Source organism: Chenopodium album, chromosome 1 (assembly GCF_948465745.1).
Source record: "Chenopodium album chromosome 1, dcCheAlbu1.1, whole genome shotgun sequence".
NCBI lineage: Eukaryota > Viridiplantae > Streptophyta > Magnoliopsida > Caryophyllales > Amaranthaceae > Chenopodium > Chenopodium album.
In genome coordinates, this window is record NC_137834.1 from 84,268,088 (window position 1) to 84,288,626 (window position 20,539).

At 36.0% G+C, this 20,539-nt stretch overlaps 2 protein-coding genes and 1 pseudogene across 4 annotated transcripts; 2 read left to right on the plus strand and 1 right to left on the minus strand.

Annotated features, from left to right (window-relative positions):
• Nucleotides 1-2,209: 2,209 nt before the first annotated feature.
• On the plus strand, nucleotides 2,210-5,594 carry LOC145559388 (scarecrow-like protein 15 pseudogene; annotated as a pseudogene).
• A 918-nt stretch (nucleotides 5,595-6,512) lies between these two features.
• Nucleotides 6,513-14,078, minus strand: LOC145559399 (G-box-binding factor 1-like). Of its 3 annotated transcripts, none has more exons than XM_081620830.1 (12): nucleotides 13,942-14,033; nucleotides 10,226-10,321; nucleotides 10,038-10,088; nucleotides 9,351-9,437; nucleotides 9,172-9,261; nucleotides 8,883-9,046; nucleotides 8,520-8,574; nucleotides 8,300-8,348; nucleotides 7,975-8,189; nucleotides 7,553-7,630; nucleotides 7,356-7,481; nucleotides 6,513-6,942 (listed from the first exon to the last, which is right to left on the minus strand). In XM_081620830.1, exons 2-12 carry the CDS (start codon nucleotides 10,283-10,285, stop codon nucleotides 6,862-6,864), a joined length of 1,056 nt encoding a protein of 351 aa, XP_081476956.1. In that variant the 5' UTR covers nucleotides 10,286-10,321; nucleotides 13,942-14,033; the 3' UTR covers nucleotides 6,513-6,861. The 3 variants fall into 3 exon arrangements, with proteins under 3 accessions (XP_081476956.1, XP_081476962.1, XP_081476948.1); XM_081620822.1 differs by having other exon boundaries at nucleotides 6,545-6,942; nucleotides 10,226-10,349; nucleotides 13,942-14,078; XM_081620836.1 differs by lacking the exon at nucleotides 9,172-9,261 and having other exon boundaries at nucleotides 10,226-10,349; nucleotides 13,942-14,078.
• A 1,776-nt stretch (nucleotides 14,079-15,854) lies between these two features.
• On the plus strand, nucleotides 15,855-20,052 carry LOC145559418 (putative NAD(P)H dehydrogenase (quinone) FQR1-like 2). The gene is made up of 2 exons (XM_081620845.1): nucleotides 15,855-17,095; nucleotides 19,498-20,052. The coding sequence occupies exons 1-2, from the start codon at nucleotides 16,533-16,535 to the stop codon at nucleotides 19,718-19,720; spliced, it is 786 nt and encodes a 261-aa protein (XP_081476971.1). The 5' UTR covers nucleotides 15,855-16,532; the 3' UTR covers nucleotides 19,721-20,052.
• The last annotated feature ends 487 nt before the right edge of the window (nucleotides 20,053-20,539 follow it).

Consider the following 20,539-nt stretch of genomic DNA (forward strand, 5'->3'; position numbering starts at 1 on the left):
AAAAAATAAGGCTAGAAAAATAATATTGTATTGACTGTACTTCAACGCCCCTCCCCCCAATTATGAAACCCTCTACCTTATTTCTAACGCCTTTGTGCTCTATGCTAAAAAGTATGAAATTTGGCTGTAATTATCATTAGCAATATCACTAGACATATAGATGAACTTAGATCGGCCCATCTAAACTAAATTGTCATTAAGAATATCATTAGTTAAATCATATAAAAAAAGAATTAGCAAAAGAAAAGAATTGAATTGAACTGATTTGAACTAAACTTATTAGAGCTGAACTAAACTAAACTGAACTGAACTGAAATTAAACCGAAGAGAACAAGTCCTTGGTCTGTTTTTGAATGTTTTTTACACATTTGCTTTATATTTATTGTTTGATCGATGAACACATTTTCACTCACTATACGTCTATACTTATTTAAACTTTTTCTTATACCAGCCATCTTTGTATTCCTCATTTTATTTTCTTATGCTCACTCTGTCATTCATCACATCAGTTAACATATAATTCTCTCCCAATTACGCTAATTTGTGTGCAAATAGCAACGTTAAAGAACTTCCGAGAACGCTGATAATTATATGTGATATTATTTGTATCATTTCAGGATGATAGTCAATTGTCAATTTTATTGTATGTCAAAATGGTCCAAATTGCAAAGAGAGACAATGAAACAAGCAAGAATATTTTCAATTAACAAAAGAGGGCCCTAGTTAATTAAAAAAAAAAAAAAGACATCTCTAAGAAGAAGAAGAAAATTCCCTCCCCAAGATGGGTTGTCCCTCCTGCCCTAAGGGCTAGAAAGAGCATGATATGGGGCAAGTCCCATAGACAATCGAGTGGGTGATTGTCACCTTTGAGGCTATGAGAAGAGCCCTCCTCCAACCAACTATCATATTTTTTTTCTTTTTTTCAAATGATTTGATGTGCTTAATTTAGCAATATTAACTTCAATGGTTACAATGTTTTTTTTTTTTGATGCATAAGAGGGAAAAACCCGAAAATAAAAAACAGAAAATTACACTACCATACGTGGCAAAGCCACACCCACCGTATCCTCCCAAATTAGGTCTTTTATTTCAATGGTTACAATGTAAAGCAATGTTTGCAAGTATAATGGAAACTCTAGTTACCATGAATATAAATCCGTCACAGTGAAGCATACAAATTTAAATATATGGTACAATAAGTGTACCACGTTAGTTAATGATACAAATCTCCCACAATGCTTAATAAAAACGGTTTATAATAAAAATGAAAGGGTTTTTTTTTTTTTTTTTTTTTAAAAAAAAAAAAAAGTTTGTATGATGAGAAATGAAGTCAATATTGTAAAATTAAATATTGAGTTGAGAGACTTGAGACGTGAAGATCTTAATAACAAGACTTCATACAAACATGTTTTTTTTCTTATATTAGTGAAATCTTACGAGTACATTATTAAAAAAAACAGAGAGAGTGATCATGAGATGCATAGGTACTTGTGTTATGTGTATTGAGTAGCTAATGATGATGAACTCAAAGCCAAATATAAGCAATAATTAACCAATAACGTAACCGTAACAGTTGATAATTGGCAACATGCATAAAGATGTAAAAGATCTTCCATAAACAAGAAAATATTAATAGAAAGAAAGACGAGCCAAAAAGTGTAATACTAGTCCAGTAGTCCTTGAAACATGATGAGAGAGAGAAAAAAAAGAGTGAAGAAGCAAATAGCTGCTACTTAGTGGAGGAAGAATCATGGAAAGCAAAGCTAAATAGAAAGCGCAATAGCTAAAAGCTTGGCTTTGAAGCCTCTAAAAATTTTAAGAGATAAAAAGACCTACTCTTTTTTCTTCTTTTATATTTATATCTTTTTAATTTTAGAGCTCTGACAAATGTCGAGTATGTGTATGTTATATCTATGGTCCTTGTTTCTATTAATACTTCCTCCGTTCCTTATTGTTTAACCTGTAATTTGTTTAACCTAGTTGAATTATTTTCCGATTTTATTCTTATTTACAACTTATAAGGATCATTATATTAATCTCACAAATTGTATACTTGACTCGCTACTTTTATTTATTCTATTAGACTAAAAAGTAACAAAGTACTATCTCCGTTACAGATAATGTGCAACGATTTGACATAAAACAGAGAGAGAAAATGTCTAATCATTACACATAATCTGTAACAGGGGTAGTAATAAAAAATGGTTCGGGGACAAATAATTAATGATAGAGGGAGTATTGTATAATGTATGTCAACGTGACTCACATCTTTTTCCCATCCCCACCACCATACCATTTCCATGCATCCCCACATCAGCAAAAAAAAAAAACACAGCACACACCATGCACGCAAAGATAGATGATAATAAAGTCATCAATTATAACACCCCCTTGTAAAAAGCCCTACCCCACCGTCCCACTTTCATACATATAAGCTCCTTTTCTCTCAAGTTACCCCTAAAAAAGCTAAGACTACTTACTTACACTTCTCACAAACCTCTACTCCAAGCAACTTACTTACTTACAAGAGAAAAGAGACCAAAAAATAATTAGAGGTTAGTTTGAGGAGTGGTGGGTGTTTGTTTTTGCTCATTTTAGGAATGAAAGTGCCCGTTTCCACCCCTCAAGCTTGCAACACCGTCACCGGAAAACCCATCTCCGCCGACAACAACAACAACAACTTCAACACCACTTTCCATTCTCCTAGTAGCAACAACAATAGCAACAACAACAGCAACAGCAACAACAGCAACAACAATAACAACAACTTGTGTTACGAGCCTACCTCGGTCCTTGACCTCCAACGTAGTCCTAGTAGCCCCGCGGGTGCTACCAAGACCGTTACCAGTACACCACCACCTCAACCTCCATCTTCAGATACGACGAAGAATAATAATAACAACGTTGATCTGGACAATTTAGAGGGTTGGGATTCAATCCTGTCTGAATTGGGGCTTAATGATGATTCAAACTCCAATAATCCAAAACTTTTGTTATCCCAAATTAGTCCTTGTGATTCATCTCATCTTACACAAGTTTTCCCTGATTTTCCATCCTCTCAAAATCATTTCTCCCAAAATCATCCCCCTTTAGACCTACCCTCAGATTACGCCAACTTCTGCGATTTCTCCTACAATCAAAACCTCAACCCGAATTTCGGCCCCTTCGATCATCAACAACAACAACAACTTCATCATCATCATCAGACAACGGCAACTAACAACAACGTCAGCAACACGTCATTCGGACTCGATTTCCTAGACGATCTCATACGAGCAGCTCAAGCCTTCGAATCCAACGACTCACAACAAGTACACTTGATATTGGCACGGCTCAATCAACGACTCAGATCACCCCTTGGCAAACCCCTTCAAAGAGCTGCCTTCTACTTCAAGGAAGCTCTCCAACACCTCACCACCTCTAACACCAACAATAATTCCTCATCGCCTCGACCACCTCGGCTTTCCTCGTACGAGGTGGTCCAAACCATAAGAGCTCACAAAGCATTCTCGGGTATTTCGCCGGTGTCCCTTTTCTCCACCTTCGCCGCCAACCAGGCCATCCTCGAAGCCGTTGTCGATGGAACATCACCCTTCATCCATATAATCGATTTCGACATTGGTTTTGGAGGTCATTGGGCGTCGTTCATGCGAGAACTCGTAGACAAAGCAGCTGATCAAACCACAGAGATGAGTATTTCCATAATATTAAGGATCACGGCAATTGTTCCCGAAGAATTTGGTATTGAAAGCAAGCTTGTTAAGGAAAATCTCACGCAATTTGCACGTGATCTTAACCTTAATTTTCATATTGATTTTGTGTTGATACCAACTTTTGAGATATTGTCATTTAAGTCTATGAAGATTATGGAGGGTGAAAAGCTTGCTGTTCATCTTTCTCCTGCGGTGTTTAACCGCTTTTCGAATAATTCTCGAAGCGGGATATCCAAGTTTCTCGGCGATCTCCGTGGGATATCGCCGAGCTGTGTCGTGGTGGTTGATAAGGAGGTTGGAATTGACGCCGGTACCGCGTCGTTTGGACCGACTTTTCTAGCTGGGATTGAGTTTTACACCGGGATGATGGAGTCGATCGAGGTGGCCGCCGCCAGTGGGTTCGCCGGCGGCGGGTTTTCCGTCGGCGGGGATTGCCTCAGGAGGATTGAGACGTTCGTGCTGCGGCCGAGGATTATTGCGGCGGTGGAAGCTGCGGCGAGGGTGGCGGCTGGGAGGCGGACGTCGTGGCGGGAGGCGTTCGTGGCGGCGGGGATGAGAGCAGTTGGGTTTAGTCAGTTTGCTGATTTTCAAGCAGAGTGTTTGTTAAGGAGGGCTCAGGTTGCCGGGTTCCACGTGGCGAAACGTCATGGGGAGATGATGCTGTTCTGGCATGATCGGCCCCTCATTGCCACGTCATCTTGGCGTTGTTAAGCCGGTACCGCCACGTAAGCCATACTCCACTAATTTTATGGAGGGTATTTAACATTAATTAGTAATTTTGCACTCTATAATTATATAATTAGAGTGCATTAATCTGTACTTTTGCCAATTGCTAAATGTCTAAATTTAGGGGGTGGAAAGTGTCAAAACTTTATAGTAAAAAAGAGTGCAAATGATATTGTCCATGGTGAATTACTGTAGGTAAAACTCTACGAATCATGATAAGAGGAGAGAGAAAATCATACCTTAATTACGTGCCAAATAGGACATTATTACAAGTTTAATTAGTTTTAATGAAATGTAATTTAGTTCTTATGTTTTTGTCGGGTAAATAATTTAGAGAGAGGGGGAAGGCGAGGGAATAACATGACGGTGCTAAGTTGTCCCTGCCTTATAAAATTGGTGTGTTTTTAATCGGAGTACTAGAACATTCGAACTCGGAGGTAGATGTTAGTTGTTCCTTTTGTTAAGTTGGAGAGAGGCTTAGAATGGTTATTAGGCCTATCACTTACTACACATTAGGTCAACTAAAACACAATAGTTCTATAATACATGTAGTAGTAACACTATGTATTGGGGTTGGTTCAATTCCGTTGTTCAATTTCTGGAAACTTTTATGTTACTCATGAATTTAGTGTATCATGACTATCTTTTATCAATTTTACTCATTATGTGTTTTGAGTTTTGAAAATTGTATCACAAAATCATTACTAATTGCAGGGATTAACCAACTTCATTAATCACAAACTTGATAATAATTGGATGATTAGTCAATTAATCGCATGTCTAGGTGATTATGACTCTTTTGCTAATGACGAATCGATATGGTTTAAGATGACCATGTAGTTGGAAATTTCTAATGAAATTTTGTTCAACAAACATGGAATGTTGTGAGAGTGTGTAGTATGGACTATGGAGGCATCATCATCTTTGTACAAATTTATTGTGCTAATGGTGTGATATGATTTTTACGAGCGTAAATGGTTGCGTAAATGGTTTGGTTTTACATAATTACATCAAACATGTACTACAAAGTCATAGTCAAACAAACGACCCTTGCTTTTAGAGTTTTAGGAAATGATTCAGATGACACTCAGAATTAGAATACATGTGGTTGTAAATATTATATTTATTTATTTTATTTTTATTTTTATTTATTTATTTTTTTTTTTAATGTTGGACTCCTTGGTAGAGTTGACTCATACATAAATAACATGTTTTTGATATCGATTGAATTTGAAACATCTTTGCTAGAAGAGAGACCGCCAATCGTTTGATATCAACTTCAAATAGCATAAATAGTGATTTAAAATTTTAAATAAGTTGGAGAGCTATTATCTTGTGACAATGTATAAAAAATACGTAATAGGGAGTTAACTAATTTTTTCTAAGTTTACGATAGATTTTGAAGGCAAGTTTGCAGTACAACTCCTTCCAAAAAATTACAGTACATTGTTTATTTGACGAATGTTCAAATTATCCCTTGTCATTTACAGCTTTTAAAAGCAAAAATAGGCGTCCAATTTTAAAGAGGAAACGTGAATTTTGGTTAGGACTTAGGATCCGCAAAAAAGCAAGGGATCTTTTAGCAATTGCTTGTATTTGATTATTGCAATTTACTAAACACGTTTATTATTGATTGGTGGCTATTTGCTTTTGATCATTTGATAAAACATACTCTGAATGTTCATTAAGAATTTGCAATGCGATACACGAAGAATTTGCATCTTCAAGGAGTCGAGGCGATTTGGTCGACGTAAACATACATGAATGCCTATGGTATGAATGAAGTCTTACTAGTAAAGTTTGAATTGGAATGAAGATGAAATTGGAACATACAGTAAACATGAATGTCCACGATTTGTTGCCATCTTCACAAGTAGCGAGCAATGAATTTCTCTCCTTAAACTTTATTACGACTTATAATGTGCTGGTGATAATGAGCTGTGGAAACGATTGAAGAAAATAACCATCTGCTAGGGAAGATGCACTATTGTAGTTATTCATATACACACATTAGGGTACCCTAAACCTTCTATTCTGCTCCGATTCAGCTTACATTATAATCAACCATCAATATAAGAAGATTAAAACTTCCTATGTCAAAAGTTGTACAATAGATTTGTGAAATCATCTTGGAATTCAGAGTAATATAATAAAATACACACTTTGACCTCTCTAGTACAGAAATCTAGCTGATAACTTATCTTTATACAGTAGTTCTACTCAAACGAATGTGGTTGTGCGTTAACTGAAATCCATCTTAGCATAAACCCGGAAATCACAAATCACATAACAAGCGTTATCAATGACTAAAAAAAAAGAGAAAAAAAAAATGGTATAAGCTGTGTTAAAAACTGAAATCTCCCCTATTTGTTTTGTCAGATATTTAAGCTGAGCCGAAGAAGTACTAATCTAAGCTCTCATTTCAGCTATCGGCCTCACCAGAAGCATTGTTTTCTCCGAGGCTTTGTAAGCTATCCGGTCCACATGTCTGGGTTAGCTCCTCCTGTTCAATACCAAGGCATTTAACTTTTGTATACAAGTCTTGGAATCAAGAAACACTGAAATAAACAAGCATAATACGTATGCCATCTACCCCTGATAATAGTAGTGTTTGATTTAGGGTCATTTTTTTTGTGTGCTTTTACATCTCTACCATACCAATACTTACGAACTGTGTGATAAGGGTTATGTCGTACGAAGTATATGGGAATTAAAAAATCTAACTGTACTAACTTCGTAAAGGGGCTTTAATTTTGGGATGGACTAAAATAATTTTGTGAACTGCAAAGTATGATTTGGGACAGAAATACTACAATAAGAAGAAATGTGGACAATGGTTTTTGAGCATATCAAAATGCAAAACCAATGTGTTTAACAGATGAAGTTGTTCAAGGAAGCTGATGCATTTTGACAAACCTTGATAGAATTGTTTTCAGAAGTCAACTTCTCGCATTCAGCAGATAACCTCTGGAGCTCTTCTCTGAGGCTGCTATTTTCATTATTCAGAGACTCAACCCTTCTTTGCAATTCTTCACACTCAGCCTAGAAAGACCAAAGAATTTCAGAAGCCAGCAGAAGTTATATGAAAGGTAGAAAATACACAAAGCCTATACCTGCTTGCGCAACCTTGATCGCCTGGCTGACTCTCTATTAGATTGTTTACGTTTCTGCCTTTTAAGTTCACGCTCATCCTGCCAAAAAAGTTGGTCAATAAAATGAATGAAAAATCATGAAAGTATAGTGTTTCCCTGAACTCATAAACGTAGTTCTACATTCAAATTTACATTCAAGCTCAAGCTGTTCTGCAAAATGTACCATAGAGGTATGAGGTGTAATTAATCAATTGAATTAATAAGACAACAGATTAGCTATTTGCTGCAAAACAAGTCCATTTTTATCCCAATGACTTCTTTTCAAAACGAAGCATTTAAAAATCACAATACTTCAATTTGCTTCTTTTAATAAAGAATATCAAACACAATCACGAAGCAGAAAGGGAACTAGAAATTCCAGCGGATTTGAAATCAAAACATACTTGGATCCATTGGTGGTCAGGCATAAGCCCTTCGCGTCCAACCATTGCCGGAGCTACTGCAGATGCTACTCCAGTATTAGGTCTCAATTTAACTCCACCAGCAGCAGAAGTATTCCACAAATCCATGCCAATGTTAAGATTAGTAGCAGCAACCACTGGTTTTCCTGGCACTGAACCCTGAGCTGCATTCCCTGAGCTATTTTGTGCATTAGCCCCTACAGAAGTTACCCAAACTCAAAATGAGATGTCACATTTATGTGACTTCAATGTAAGCGGAAACTAAAAGGAAAAAAGATGTTAATCAAACATAGTTTATAGCATATACCATCTTCAAGCATCAGATCGAAACTTCCTTTCTTAGTCGCAGAGTTTTCCTGGACAGAAGAACTAGCTAAGTTTAGCCTAAACACTAGATCAACAACACAACAAAGTCCAGAACATGTTACAGCTCATATTAATCCAACAATTAATACTAGATAAATTTTTCCTTTGAATTCTATACTCTCCCTGTATTGAACTAGAAAGAAAAGCCAGTAAAGACATGCCTGCTGATTGTTGTCATCACTACCATCTGATGAGCCTTCACTTCCACTTTCAGCGCTGTTATACAATAATAATTACAACATTAATGAAAATATAGAGAATTGGAGTAGCTTGAATGATTAGCCTTAGGCCCCATTCTTTTCACATGCTTTACACTGAGCTTCAATTATTATAACAGATCAATGATAAATATCGAGTATTACAAATCAAAACTAACTGCTGATGGATAAAAATCATTTTTGCTGATTAGAAACAATTAAGCTGAATTTTCTGAATACTTCTTATTTCACAGTTGAAGAGAACAGAGCCTTAGTACCAAAATATTGTTAGAAATTCACAAAAATATTAAAAAAAAAAACACCCACCTCTGCGAGGCACCCTCATTTCCAGAGCCTGAAGTTGCTTTGCCAGTTTCAACAGCCTTTTCATTCCCCATGCCGGAATTTCCTTTGGATTTTTTTGCAGAATTCTGATCTTTTACATCCAAGTTTTTTCCTTCTGTTTCCACAGCAAGAGCAGGATTTGGAGTCTACAAGAAAAGATATGGAGCAATAAGTGTCAATCATCATTTATCGACCATCTACCTTCGATTACCATTTCATATATCATCACTTTAATTTCTCATTATTGGTATTGTTTATACGTCATAATTACCATTGCCATATTAGGATGAGCATAAACGCCACCAGGAGGATATAAAGCTGGGTAAGGGACTGGAGTACCATAAGGTGGCATCATAGGGTGCTGTAGAGGGACAAGCGTCCATAATTGTATTAATAAAAGTATAAATTTAGAAACTAGGCACAAAACCGTGGGACTAATGGCCGACTTACCTGTCCTGCCCACATATAGGGATGAGGTGCTGGAGCTGCAACAGTAGAAGCAAAAAAAGGAGGAGTAGCACCATTGCCATAATATGCCTGCAATTATTACAAGTTAATATGAGCCAAAAACCTTTCCTTAAACCCTCAAATTTAAAGGAAAAACAACTGTCACTGACTTGTTGGGTATAAATGCTATATCTAGAAGGTAAATAAGAAATTCAAATATTAAAGACTATCGTCACATGATTTCCATTATAGAGTCAAATAAAACATGGGGCAATTTGAACTTTTCCTGAGACTTAAAAATGACATTATGCTGGATCAGAACTTTCGAGTCAGGTGTACTAAGCCACTAGAGTACATCAAAGACCAAATTACAGATCATTATTTGAATAACAAAATTGCTAAATCAAACACAAGAAGAGACTCGTTCGCTGGCAAGTAACAAGTGATGGAAACAAATTGCATATATTACTAAAACCATTACTGCAATCATACTAATTATTGGAATGTCTTGTTTCCTATACCTCTTATAATCGTAGAGAAAGAGTCAACAACTTTCAACCATTCATGATACCAAGATGAACAACAACAACAAAAGCCTTAAAATAAAAATGAGAGAACGAGGCAACAATTATAAAAATGAGAGGACAAGGCAACAATTAACTTTTTTTTTTTTTTTTCCAAATCACAAACCTGCATGGAACCTGACCAATCAGGATATGATGGCACTGCCGCCTGAGTCTCCTAGAAGGATAGGGGAAAAAAACAAGAATTGAGACTGGCATTAGGCTATATAAAAAGTAAAAACATGTTAGAAAGAGGTAGGAGAAAAGAAAGAGTGTCAGAAAGACTTGGGAAGAAGATAGAAAGGGAGAGAAAACCTGTGCTGAACTTGTTGCTTTTGAAGGCTTGGAAGGTGTCTGCTCCTCGGCTGCCCCCATTTACATAGGTCCAATCACCACCAGATCCACCAAGGACTAAGCAAATATTGAGAGGTACAAAATCCTAATAAATGTGATATGACAGATCAAAACCTATCCGATGAGATGCATCATACAAATATTGAATAGTAATACAATGCAAAAACCATCAAGAATCACATACTTCCCTTAAAGAGAAATTTGAATTCGCATAAACAGGAAAATTAATTTGTTATCGAACCAAATGCAAAGTTAGAAACCGAGATCAACTGGACATGGTCACAATGACACAAACTTCAAGTAATTTTTAATCCTAAATTTTGTAGCTAATTCTAAACACTCTAGCAAGTGTTCACAATAGAAATTACTAAGGCGGAAGGACTAACAAATGATGTAACTGTTTTACAGAAGCAGGAAATTGTCCATAAAGTGATACAATGTACCAAAACTAGGAAAATTTAAACTAATATATGAAACTACGCCTATTTTCACTCTTAAAATTGCTATGAGTGATAAAATGGTGTTTGAAACTACAATATATCAATTAATCCAGTCATCAGTTTAAAGTGGGCTTGTCATTCTACAACATATCATCTAGTCCCAACTCCCAAATGAGCAATTAGGATCAGGGCTCAAGTAAAAGAAAGTTAAGTAGCATCCAAGCAAGAGTGATCTAGCCTATGCCAAACCAGTCAAAGAATCACTCTAGCTGTTAATCCAAGAAAAGAAAACTATCAATAAAGAGGGAAAACTTAAATCACCGCAGGATTGTGGAAAGGAATCGATGATAACATTATCCAAACTTTTAAAAAAAAAAACTTGGTCTCGAAATCATACATTATCCAATCTTTCTTTTGAAAGGGATATTCCACAAAGACACACACCCAACTCTACCTCATTAGTATGAGGTTCCAAATAACTAGTTTCCTAACAACATTAAAAACTCATATAACTAATAGTGCCAACAAAATTTTTTAGTAAATTTCTAAGAACCACCTACTTCAGAGACACTTGTGAATCTAAAGATTGGACTCCCTAAGCCAAGCTACCGCCCTTATAAAGTAGTGCCTAAAATGTAATAATAGTTATCTTAGCCAAGCTAAATGCCTATACAGCAGCTTTGAGTAAAACCTTTTGCTAGCAAAAGTTTGTAATTTATTCTCCAACCACAAGTATTAGAGCAACTAACCAAAATATGGTAAGTATGTTGAGGGCAATATAATTAGGGAATAAAAAACGGGTCTTTTTAATATGGCATTTCAGTGGGCCTAGGTGGAAATTTTTATACACCAAGCTAGCCCAATGCTTAGATATAAACCATCTAGGATACCTAAGAATCCCAGACTGCAATAGGATCCTTATGGTTGTAGTTTCACTTGTCGGGTTATCATAGCTACCCTAACTCAGATCCATGCCAAAGAAGTGTTAGCCCAACCAAAAAGATGAGTTTAAATGATGCCACCAATATCCTCATTTAAGCTGTAGGAAGATCAAAAATCATTGATACTCAATAGATAGGGATTATCAAAGAGATTAAAACACCAAAATCCGGCAGATAGACTATATTCACCATTTAATCACCCTTTTGGAAAAAAAATTTGTACTTGTTAGGCCAGTCAACTGGGGAGACTAGAATTAAGGTTATCATTGTTCCTGTGAGCAAGGGCTAAGTGCCAATGCTTCACCTGGAATCTCATCAATTGGATCAATGGTAACGGTGGGATATTCACTATCTCCAGTACAACTTAACTTGACTATCACATCAAGAATGGGAATTCAACACTACAGATGTATCATATACCTATATTCAGAGCTACTCGTGGACAATTAAGGTTCTGCAGACAGAACACAGAAGTGCATCCTCCTACGGTATATAAAAAAATAAGGAATTCTATCTACACGGTTAAAAACAAGGAGGCTGCCTTTTAATAGGCCAGCGCAAGCTAAAGACCTCAAATCAATCTCATAAGGGTTAGTTAACAAGCCTTCAACGTCGATTAGTCAAACCTTCATGTTCTATATGGGAATGTGGGCATCAAAGGGCAACCCCTTAACTTAGAAAAGAAGAAGTGCACAACTGACCACCCCCAAAAAAATTTAAATAGAAAAAATCATAGAAAAAGTTCACCATGCTATGAGGAACAGATAAATATATAATCAGTCTCAAACATTGGGTCATTAGAAAACCTTAATACCCTAATAACTAAAATATAAAAGCAGTCAATCCATCAATCAAAGCCTTAATCCCATAAGTGGACATGAACCAAAAGTGATTATTTCGTATAATCATCCTCAAAAATCTTCCCCTCCATCCCTTACGATCCAGTACAGGTAGTAGAGGAACTTTTTTAAAAAATATAAATAAAAAAACAGCAAAAATAAATTAAAAAAGCGATCAGTACAATGCATTTTTAATTGAAATATGGACAAAAAAAGGGAAGAGGCGAAGATAAAAAGTCATTAAGAGAAGCTTTAATACTAAGAAGCAAAGACTTAAACCTATTATCTTTTACAGGATGAAATCAAGATATAACAAACCACCCCACAACTCCGGGCTAATAACAGTCATTAAGACTTCAACGAAAGAACTTTTAGTTCACAATCACCATTGGATTCAACACTGATAATTATCAATTTTGGTGTTTAGAGAGAAATATGAGGAGCAATGATGTAGATAGCATCACCCCCACTAAACTAGCTATTATCCTCTAGGACCACTACAACACTCCAATATGTTAGCACCTATCATCACAAAATCTTCAAACTAAACCATAGACAACACTCCTATATGTTAGCACTTGTCATCACCAAATCTTCAAACTAAACCCTATTCATCCATGGTTTGTGACAAGGCACAACGGCCGACAAACAAAACAAGTAAGAGATCTAAAGCAGTGTTCCATATATTCCTATAACTAAACCAGCAAACTTACAAGTGATTGATGATGAATGAAATAGCAATATGTAAACAAAGTTTACCTTCGAATTTCCCTCACAAAACTAACCTTACAAAGCAAATATCCTCCCTTTCATCCAATCACAAAACCCTCAATAAAGAGAAAAGGAAATTGTCCTAAATTAATCCGCTTAAAAGAAGATTAGCTTAGATCTAATTACAGCTGAAATATGGAAAATTTTACTTATTTTAGAGGATAAATTTAGTTAGAAAGCCTAAATACTGAAATAATGGTTGCAAATATATATCTAAACAGAAATATGGGAATTTTACCATGTAAACTCTTAATATCATTAATTCATTATATACCTAAAATTGCGAGCTTCTTAATTCCTCATATAATAATACTATCCTTTTTTCTCTCCATTTTTCTTTCTTTTTACTCAACCCAGTAAACCCAGACATAATTCAATCCCTTCAAAACCCGGATCAAACCCGAATACATCAATTACCCTTTATGACTCTCCCTAAAACTCTACACCAAAAAAACCCACAAATTCAACATACCCAACAATTAAAATTCTCAATCTCAACCTTCAATTCCACAAAATAATTGAAATTTGTCAAAAGGGGTTAATTAAATTACCAACAAAAATTAGATATTTCTCGAAGCATAAAATAATCACAAAATATAAACATAATTAAAGGGAAAACCAAAACAAAAATTAAGAGAAATCCCATTAATTAAAAATAAAAATAGAAGAGAGAGAAAGGGAAGTACCTGAGAGAGAGAAAGTAGGCGGGCAAGAATTAAGAAAGAAGGTGTGAGTGAGGTGGATGTCCAACTCGGATACAACAAACCTTGGTTTTTATTTCATTTCTGTCTTATTTCTAATTAAAAATAAAATTAAATAAAAAAAAAAAAAAAGAAGGATTTTTACTGGAAAATTATAAAAAGATTGGATTTTTACTTGGAAAATAAAAGAAAAGATTGGATTTTTGAAGAAGATGAAAGAAATGAGAGTAACTTAAAGGGAGTGAAGTGAGTAAGTGCTGCAGAATTGAAGTTGGTTGGTTTTAGACTTTTAGAGATAGAAAGAGAAAGTTTAGTAGGGTTTTAAGGGATTGACACGTTGAAGAGGAAAGGGATTACAGGTGTCGAATTATGAATGGATAAGAGTGTTGAAAATGAAAACCATGCGGCTGTATGACTCATCTTTGTTGATGTTTGCGCAACTGATTACAATTTAACTTTATTTTATTATTTTTTGTTGTTGTTATGGTTGCTCATTGTCACTTATTTTAGAGTTTTGGATCTTATCTACTTGTAGAAATTGTTTTAAACGTAAATTATTTGCTAATTGTGTTTGATCTTAGTTTTTGAATTTGAGAAAGATACAAATTTTGTCATCTATCTTGAATATGGTGTATTTTGATTATTTGGGGGGTTAATTTAAGTTGAATTAAAGATGACATTGGATCGTGCTTGATGTTATGTCAATAAATTGGTAAAACTCAATAATAATAACAAAAAAAAAAACAAAAAAAAATAAAAATAAATTGCCACTAAAGTTGAAGGATTTGCTTACGACATGGCCCATGTAAATATGTAATGGTCATGACGGGCCATGTTGTGTTTACTTAACATAATTTTTGTGTTTTTGTCGTGTTAATTTGTATTGTGTTGTGTCATGTTGTGTTTCTTTAACAAAATAATAATAATAATAATGTGATCACATGATGCATTGCTAACCAAAGTATTTTGCACTCTTGCAGTCTTGCCTTGTTTTTCCTCCCTTGTCTAATTCTATGTGTTATGGGTTTGACACATTCACTTAGGGGATGATATGGGGGTTTTCTGGTGTTGAACTTGACATTAAGTGGTTAGGGATTAGGTACATTCTCTTGGATGTTGCTCATGACTAAAGTGATTAAGTCTCGTACTTTTGTAGATATGGACGACGAGGATTTAGCTGTTGATAAGTGTCTTTAGAACGACAATTTTGTGAACAAGTTTTAGGAGAGGGTTGGTGAGGTGAAAAGAATGATATATAGAGCATAAATTGATGAACATATTGATCGCACTTCATGTGGATTTTGTTGTGGAGACTTATCTTCCCGCTCTTATTGACAACATGAGGTGGATATAGAACATATATAGCAGGCTTGTTTCTAAAGCTTTTTTTTTTCTTTCAGTAGTATGTGCTAAATTATGAAAACCATGATAACTTAATGTTACAAGAGCTAGACATTTTGTTTACTACTTATGCATAATACTAGTTTTTGAATTTAGGAAAAATACAAATCATGTTAGTATTTCTAAATGTGTTATGAAGTATGTATGAGTTTTCAAGATTAATTTAGTTAAAGTAAATATGATATTGGGTTGTGTCGGGTGTGTCTGGTGTTATGTCAATAAATTAGCCAAACACAGCATATGACATATTATTTTTTGCCTCTAAAGTGAAGGATTGGCTCACAAGTCACAACATAGCCCACGTGATGGTTAACATGTTGTGTCTACTTAAATTTGTGTTTTTGTATTGTGTTGTGTTGTGTTTGTGTCATGTTGTGATTTTACTTTTTTTGTACTTCTAATTATATTGTGAAATTCTCTTGTAGAAATTACCAATACTTTAATTTTCATAAATTATTAGAAACAGACATCTTAAAAAGGGAAGAAAGGAGTATTATTTAACCCCTTATTACAATTACGTATACACTATCACGGTTCACTAGACCCCATAACTTTCACACATAGATTCCCCACTATTCCTCGCCCTGGTCCTAACTAGAGGTTTGCTTAAGTGACTTTCAACATCACAAGGTAATTCATACTTAACTGCTTAAACTTCAATCAAACAAGTTCTAATAAAATGCAATTTGTCTATACCTATGGAAAGTAAGTTCAACATCCAATCTCAAAGGCGATAAAAAAAAAAAAAAAGCCTCCCCAAACTTAAAATAAAGACAGATTCTTCTATACCTCAACCCAATCTAAATCCGAACCTAAAACTCAATCAAACTCCACTCGTCCCAAGATCAAAATACCCAAAATGTGAAAATGGGTGTACTATCAACGACGTCAAAAAGCATTCTCAGCTGAAATAACTCAATTTCAACACTTTCAACCGAAGAGACCGAACCATCCGGATCTTCGCTGTCATCTTCTTCCTCCTCATCATCCCCAATTCGTAATTCACCGCGTTTCTGGCAATTTCATCAAAGTCAAACTCACCCTTAATTTCTTCAACTCAGTCATCATCAAACTCCCATTTTCTCTCTCCTCACTCTCCAAATTCACCCACCATTTTCGCTCCCTTTCTTCCCCAAATAACAACCCATCAACCATTTCTCTCTCCTTTGACTCCCATGGGAAAAGGCGGCGGTTGCGTCCCCAGCAAGAAGAAACTTCCCGACGGCGTAACAGCCGCCGGAAACCGCCAACCTCCGGCACCAATTGACGGCAACAAATCCCCAGTTGAAACCTCATCTTCTGACCCAATCCCCACTACCCAAAACGACGCCGTTTTCGACCCCAATCCGACCCGAATTCTGAAGGTGTACATAGTCTTCTACTCGATGTATGGACACGTGGAGGGATTAGCGAGGAGAATGAAGAAGGGGGTTGACGCCGTTGATGGGGTTGAAGGGGTTTTGTATAGGGTGGCTGAGACATTGTCGCCGGAAGTATTGGCTCATATGAAGGCGCCGTCGAAGGATGATTCTATACCGGAGATTGCGGAGGCGGCGGAATTAGCTGCTGCTGACGGGTTTTTGTTCGGGTTTCCTACGAGGTATGGGTGTATGGCGGCGCAAATGAAGGCATTTTTTGATTCAACGGGACAATTGTGGAAGGATCAAGCATTGGCCGGAAAACCTGCCGGATTTTTTGTTAGTACCGGTACTCAAGGCGGCGGGCAGGAGACCACTGCGTAAGTATTTGGAACTTAATAATGTTGATTGCTAGAAATTAGTTTATTATGTTTTGAGGAATTGAGATTAGAATTTGGTTATTGTCTTACAATTGTTTAGTGTGTTTGAGTTTAATTGATTGTTAAGAATGCTTTGATGGTGTTAGGTTATGTTTGATGTGAGAGGCATACTTATTGGAGTGTTTGACTTGGTGGAGTTAATGACTTTATGTTGATATTGAGCAATTGTTTCTATGTTAAGAACAAAGCTCATTCACAAGTGCTTGGTAATTTTTTATGTTGTTAGATTATTGCTGAAGAGATTATGCAATGATAGAGAGTATTGTGGCTTTATACATAAAATTTTGTCTGAAAATGCAAGAAGTATTTGAAGAAATTTGAGCCTGTCCCTGAGTGATCTGTGCAGGAGATGTTAAAAGAATGACCCTGGTATGTAATCAAATGAGAATATGAGATTGGTAGTTAGCTTTTACCTTTCGGTGTAGAACAAACTTGGGTGAATCACTGTCCTCCGGACGTTTCACCTTATGTACTCTTGGGCGCTTTGTCCATTAATTAATACACCTGTTGGTTTTCTCCCCAAAAAAATAAAAAAAAATGAGCTTGGTAGTTCACTGTGTGGATTGTTTCGCTTTGGTGACATAATTCCTAGGGGATTTTGGCTGCTGTAGTCATGAAGGTTGGCTTCTTTGTGGTCCCATTATTTTTCTTAATGGGATGGGTGGGATCCTAAAATATATTTCTTTGAGGGTGATTGAAGGGAGCTATGTATTTATGTATGTAGTCACTCCTATTGACTTTCACATGAAAGTCAGAAGTGGCTGCTCTTTTATTTTATTTTTTTGCTTGCGAGTTGTGGCTTTCCTTAGTCACTGTTTACAATTGTCTAGAATCTGAGGTAAACAAGCACTACTACAACAACATAAAATATCAATTTTGACTGAGTTCCAGCATGACCAAGAAGTAGAATACAATCATGAAATGCGGGATTGAGGTTGTCACCCTTCCCAATCCCATATTTTGATCAGTTTTAACACTTCTCTTTAGTAGGTTGTTCAATACAAGAACCTTTTTTTTTTTTTTTTGGTTGTTTTTCTTACAACTCTCTTATCTGGTTAAAGATACTCCTAATTCACCTAGGATGTATCATATGAGTGTATCCTTTGTAGACCAGTCTGAAATCAGAATGGGCTCGTTACATGAGAACCAAATGATTGGGGATTACCAAAGAGTTTATCTTTATTTGAATAAGAGAAACCTTAATTTATGGGGGATTTAACTTCCAATTTCACCACCAGAAATATTATGGATCTGTCAGAGGCCGCAGAGCCTGCTGGCATGACTTACCATGGAAGAGTCATCAACTTTACACTTCGGCTTCCTCCAACATTAGAAAAGAAGACTCCATTTGCTATAGCATATTGTATAGTTTGTAAATCAATATGATTTGACCAAGAGAAAGGGGACTAAACTACCAGTGATGGAAATCAAAGCTAAGCCAGAGATTTACTCAAACCACCGATATCTTAATTATTGAGCCCCTCTTTCTCTACTTTACTTGATAAACTAAGTTAATCAATGAACTTTTCCCATTGCAGGACTTTGAAAGATGTTTTTGTAAATGCAATACTGGTGTTGAGTTTGTTATTTTAGGCAGACATTTTGCATTATACCAATCTTTCCATGATGTGGCAGTTCATAGATTTCTCCATTTTTTTTTTAAGGAATCCAATTGTTTAATGGAAAGTGAGATATGATCTGATGATTCTGACTTTCTGCTTGAAATTTAGCTGTTAATTTGAGTTACCCTGTCAGGATGGAAGTCACTTAAGCAAACTTCTCAGGTTCACACATGCTGATGATTCTCTTGTTGGGAGTAGGGCGAGGGATGGTGGGGAATCTATATGTGAAACCTGTGGAGTCTCATGGTGTTAGTGAATACTGAATTGTGATGAGGGGTTAAATGATAGAAGAATTGGAGAATGATAAAGGCTGCAGATTAAGTAATGGAGGGCAGAGGACAGGTTGATGTTGAGATCTTAAGGGCATCATTGCCAGTTTGCCACCATGTGAATTTTGAAACTGAGGTTGAACACTTTAATAGAAAAATAAACAAAGGCAGCATATAAAATGTCTCTAATAGCTTTGAAGATGTTGTTTTATAGTTTGATCCTGCTTTTCTCAATATAGCCATTACCAGAACTTGATGTTCGGTCCTGTGTGTCTCTACTGTGATATATTTATTTTCTTTGCTTAGGAAACAATTGGATGGTTCCTGTCAGAAAATATGTTGTATTGTGTGGACTGACTTTCTTGGGCTGGTTGAGAGATTAAATACATTGTACTAGCTTGTTATTTAGTGTACTTATCCAGTTACCTCTTTCTGCCATCTGTTTTTGCAGTTGGACAGCAATTACTCAATTGGCTCACCACGGGATGCTTTTTGTTCCTGTTGGGTACACCTTTGGTGCTGGTATGTTTAAGATGGACACAATACGCGGAGGTTCTCCTTATGGTGCTGGAGTTTTTGCAGGAGATGGCACTCGAGAACCTACTGATACTGAGCTAGCACTCGCAGAGCACCAGGGCAAGTATATGGCTGCAGTAGTCAAGAGGCTTGCCTAGCCTTGATCTTCCTCCATCATTCAGGTTTCTGTCACATCCGACGGATTCCAAATGATGTACCCCTTCAGCTGAAGTGTATATGTCCCATTTATTTATATTGATATTTTGGTTTTCAGATATAGCCATCTGGCACTGCATAGAGTTATAGGGCTTTTTCCTTTTGTCTTGTTTCTTGCTGATGTTATTATATTTTTTCTTTTGATGTATTCATGGAGTAAAGTTGGTGTACATGTTTCAAACTCAGTACTCAATTATTTGATTCGATGATGGCATAATAAGAATGTCACAGTTTGCAAAATTAATTTTAGCTTTCTTTTCTTTCTGAGCTTTAATAGTTTGAAGTTGCTGATTCTATTTGTAATTTACTTTCTTATATATATAATGCTTTGATTGCATATTTGTTTTGTTCAAAAATACAAGTATACCTGAACAATAGTTAGCAGTATTGTTGCTCCTTGTTACAAGGCGCGATTCTGGAGCATTGAATGCGTACTTCAGTAGTCCAGTATAGTGAAGCAACAAGGAGTTATAGCCCTGCAGACTTCCCTACCAATATTTTTGCATTCCACCAATGCCATAACCACCCACCATACATAAATGCAAAAGAGTCAAAGATGAGATATGCTGAATGTCTTTAGTTGATAACCGATAATGTTCTATGCACAACAATGGTTCCTTGTGCATGGTACAACTAAAGGTTATTTCATTGCCCATGTGCTTGCACCTTGTGAGCACATAAGCAAAAAAAAACTAACCTTGATTGTATTATAAAGGTAAAATCATTTTTTTCGAACTAAATTTATACTCAATTACTCAATG

What these genes read in the sequence shown, in the direction of transcription:
- LOC145559399 (XM_081620830.1), bottom strand. Translation starts at nt 10,285, where the DNA reads ATGGGGGCAGCCGAGGAGCAGACACCTTCCAAGCCTTCAAAAGCAACA. An exon ending in CTGACCACCAATGGATCCAA is followed by an intron (nt 7,631 to 7,974) that starts GTATGTTTTGAT and finishes CTTTTTTGGCAG; the next exon opens with GATGAGCGTGAACTTAAAAG. An exon ending in CTGAAAACAATTCTATCAAG is followed by an intron (nt 6,943 to 7,355) that starts GTTTGTCAAAAT and finishes GGTATTGAACAG; the next exon opens with GAGGAGCTAACCCAGACATG.
- LOC145559418 (XM_081620845.1), top strand. Translation starts at nt 16,533, where the DNA reads ATGGGAAAAGGCGGCGGTTGCGTCCCCAGCAAGAAGAAACTTCCCGAC. An exon ending in GGCGGGCAGGAGACCACTGC is followed by an intron (nt 17,096 to 19,497) that starts GTAAGTATTTGG and finishes CTGTTTTTGCAG; the next exon opens with TTGGACAGCAATTACTCAAT.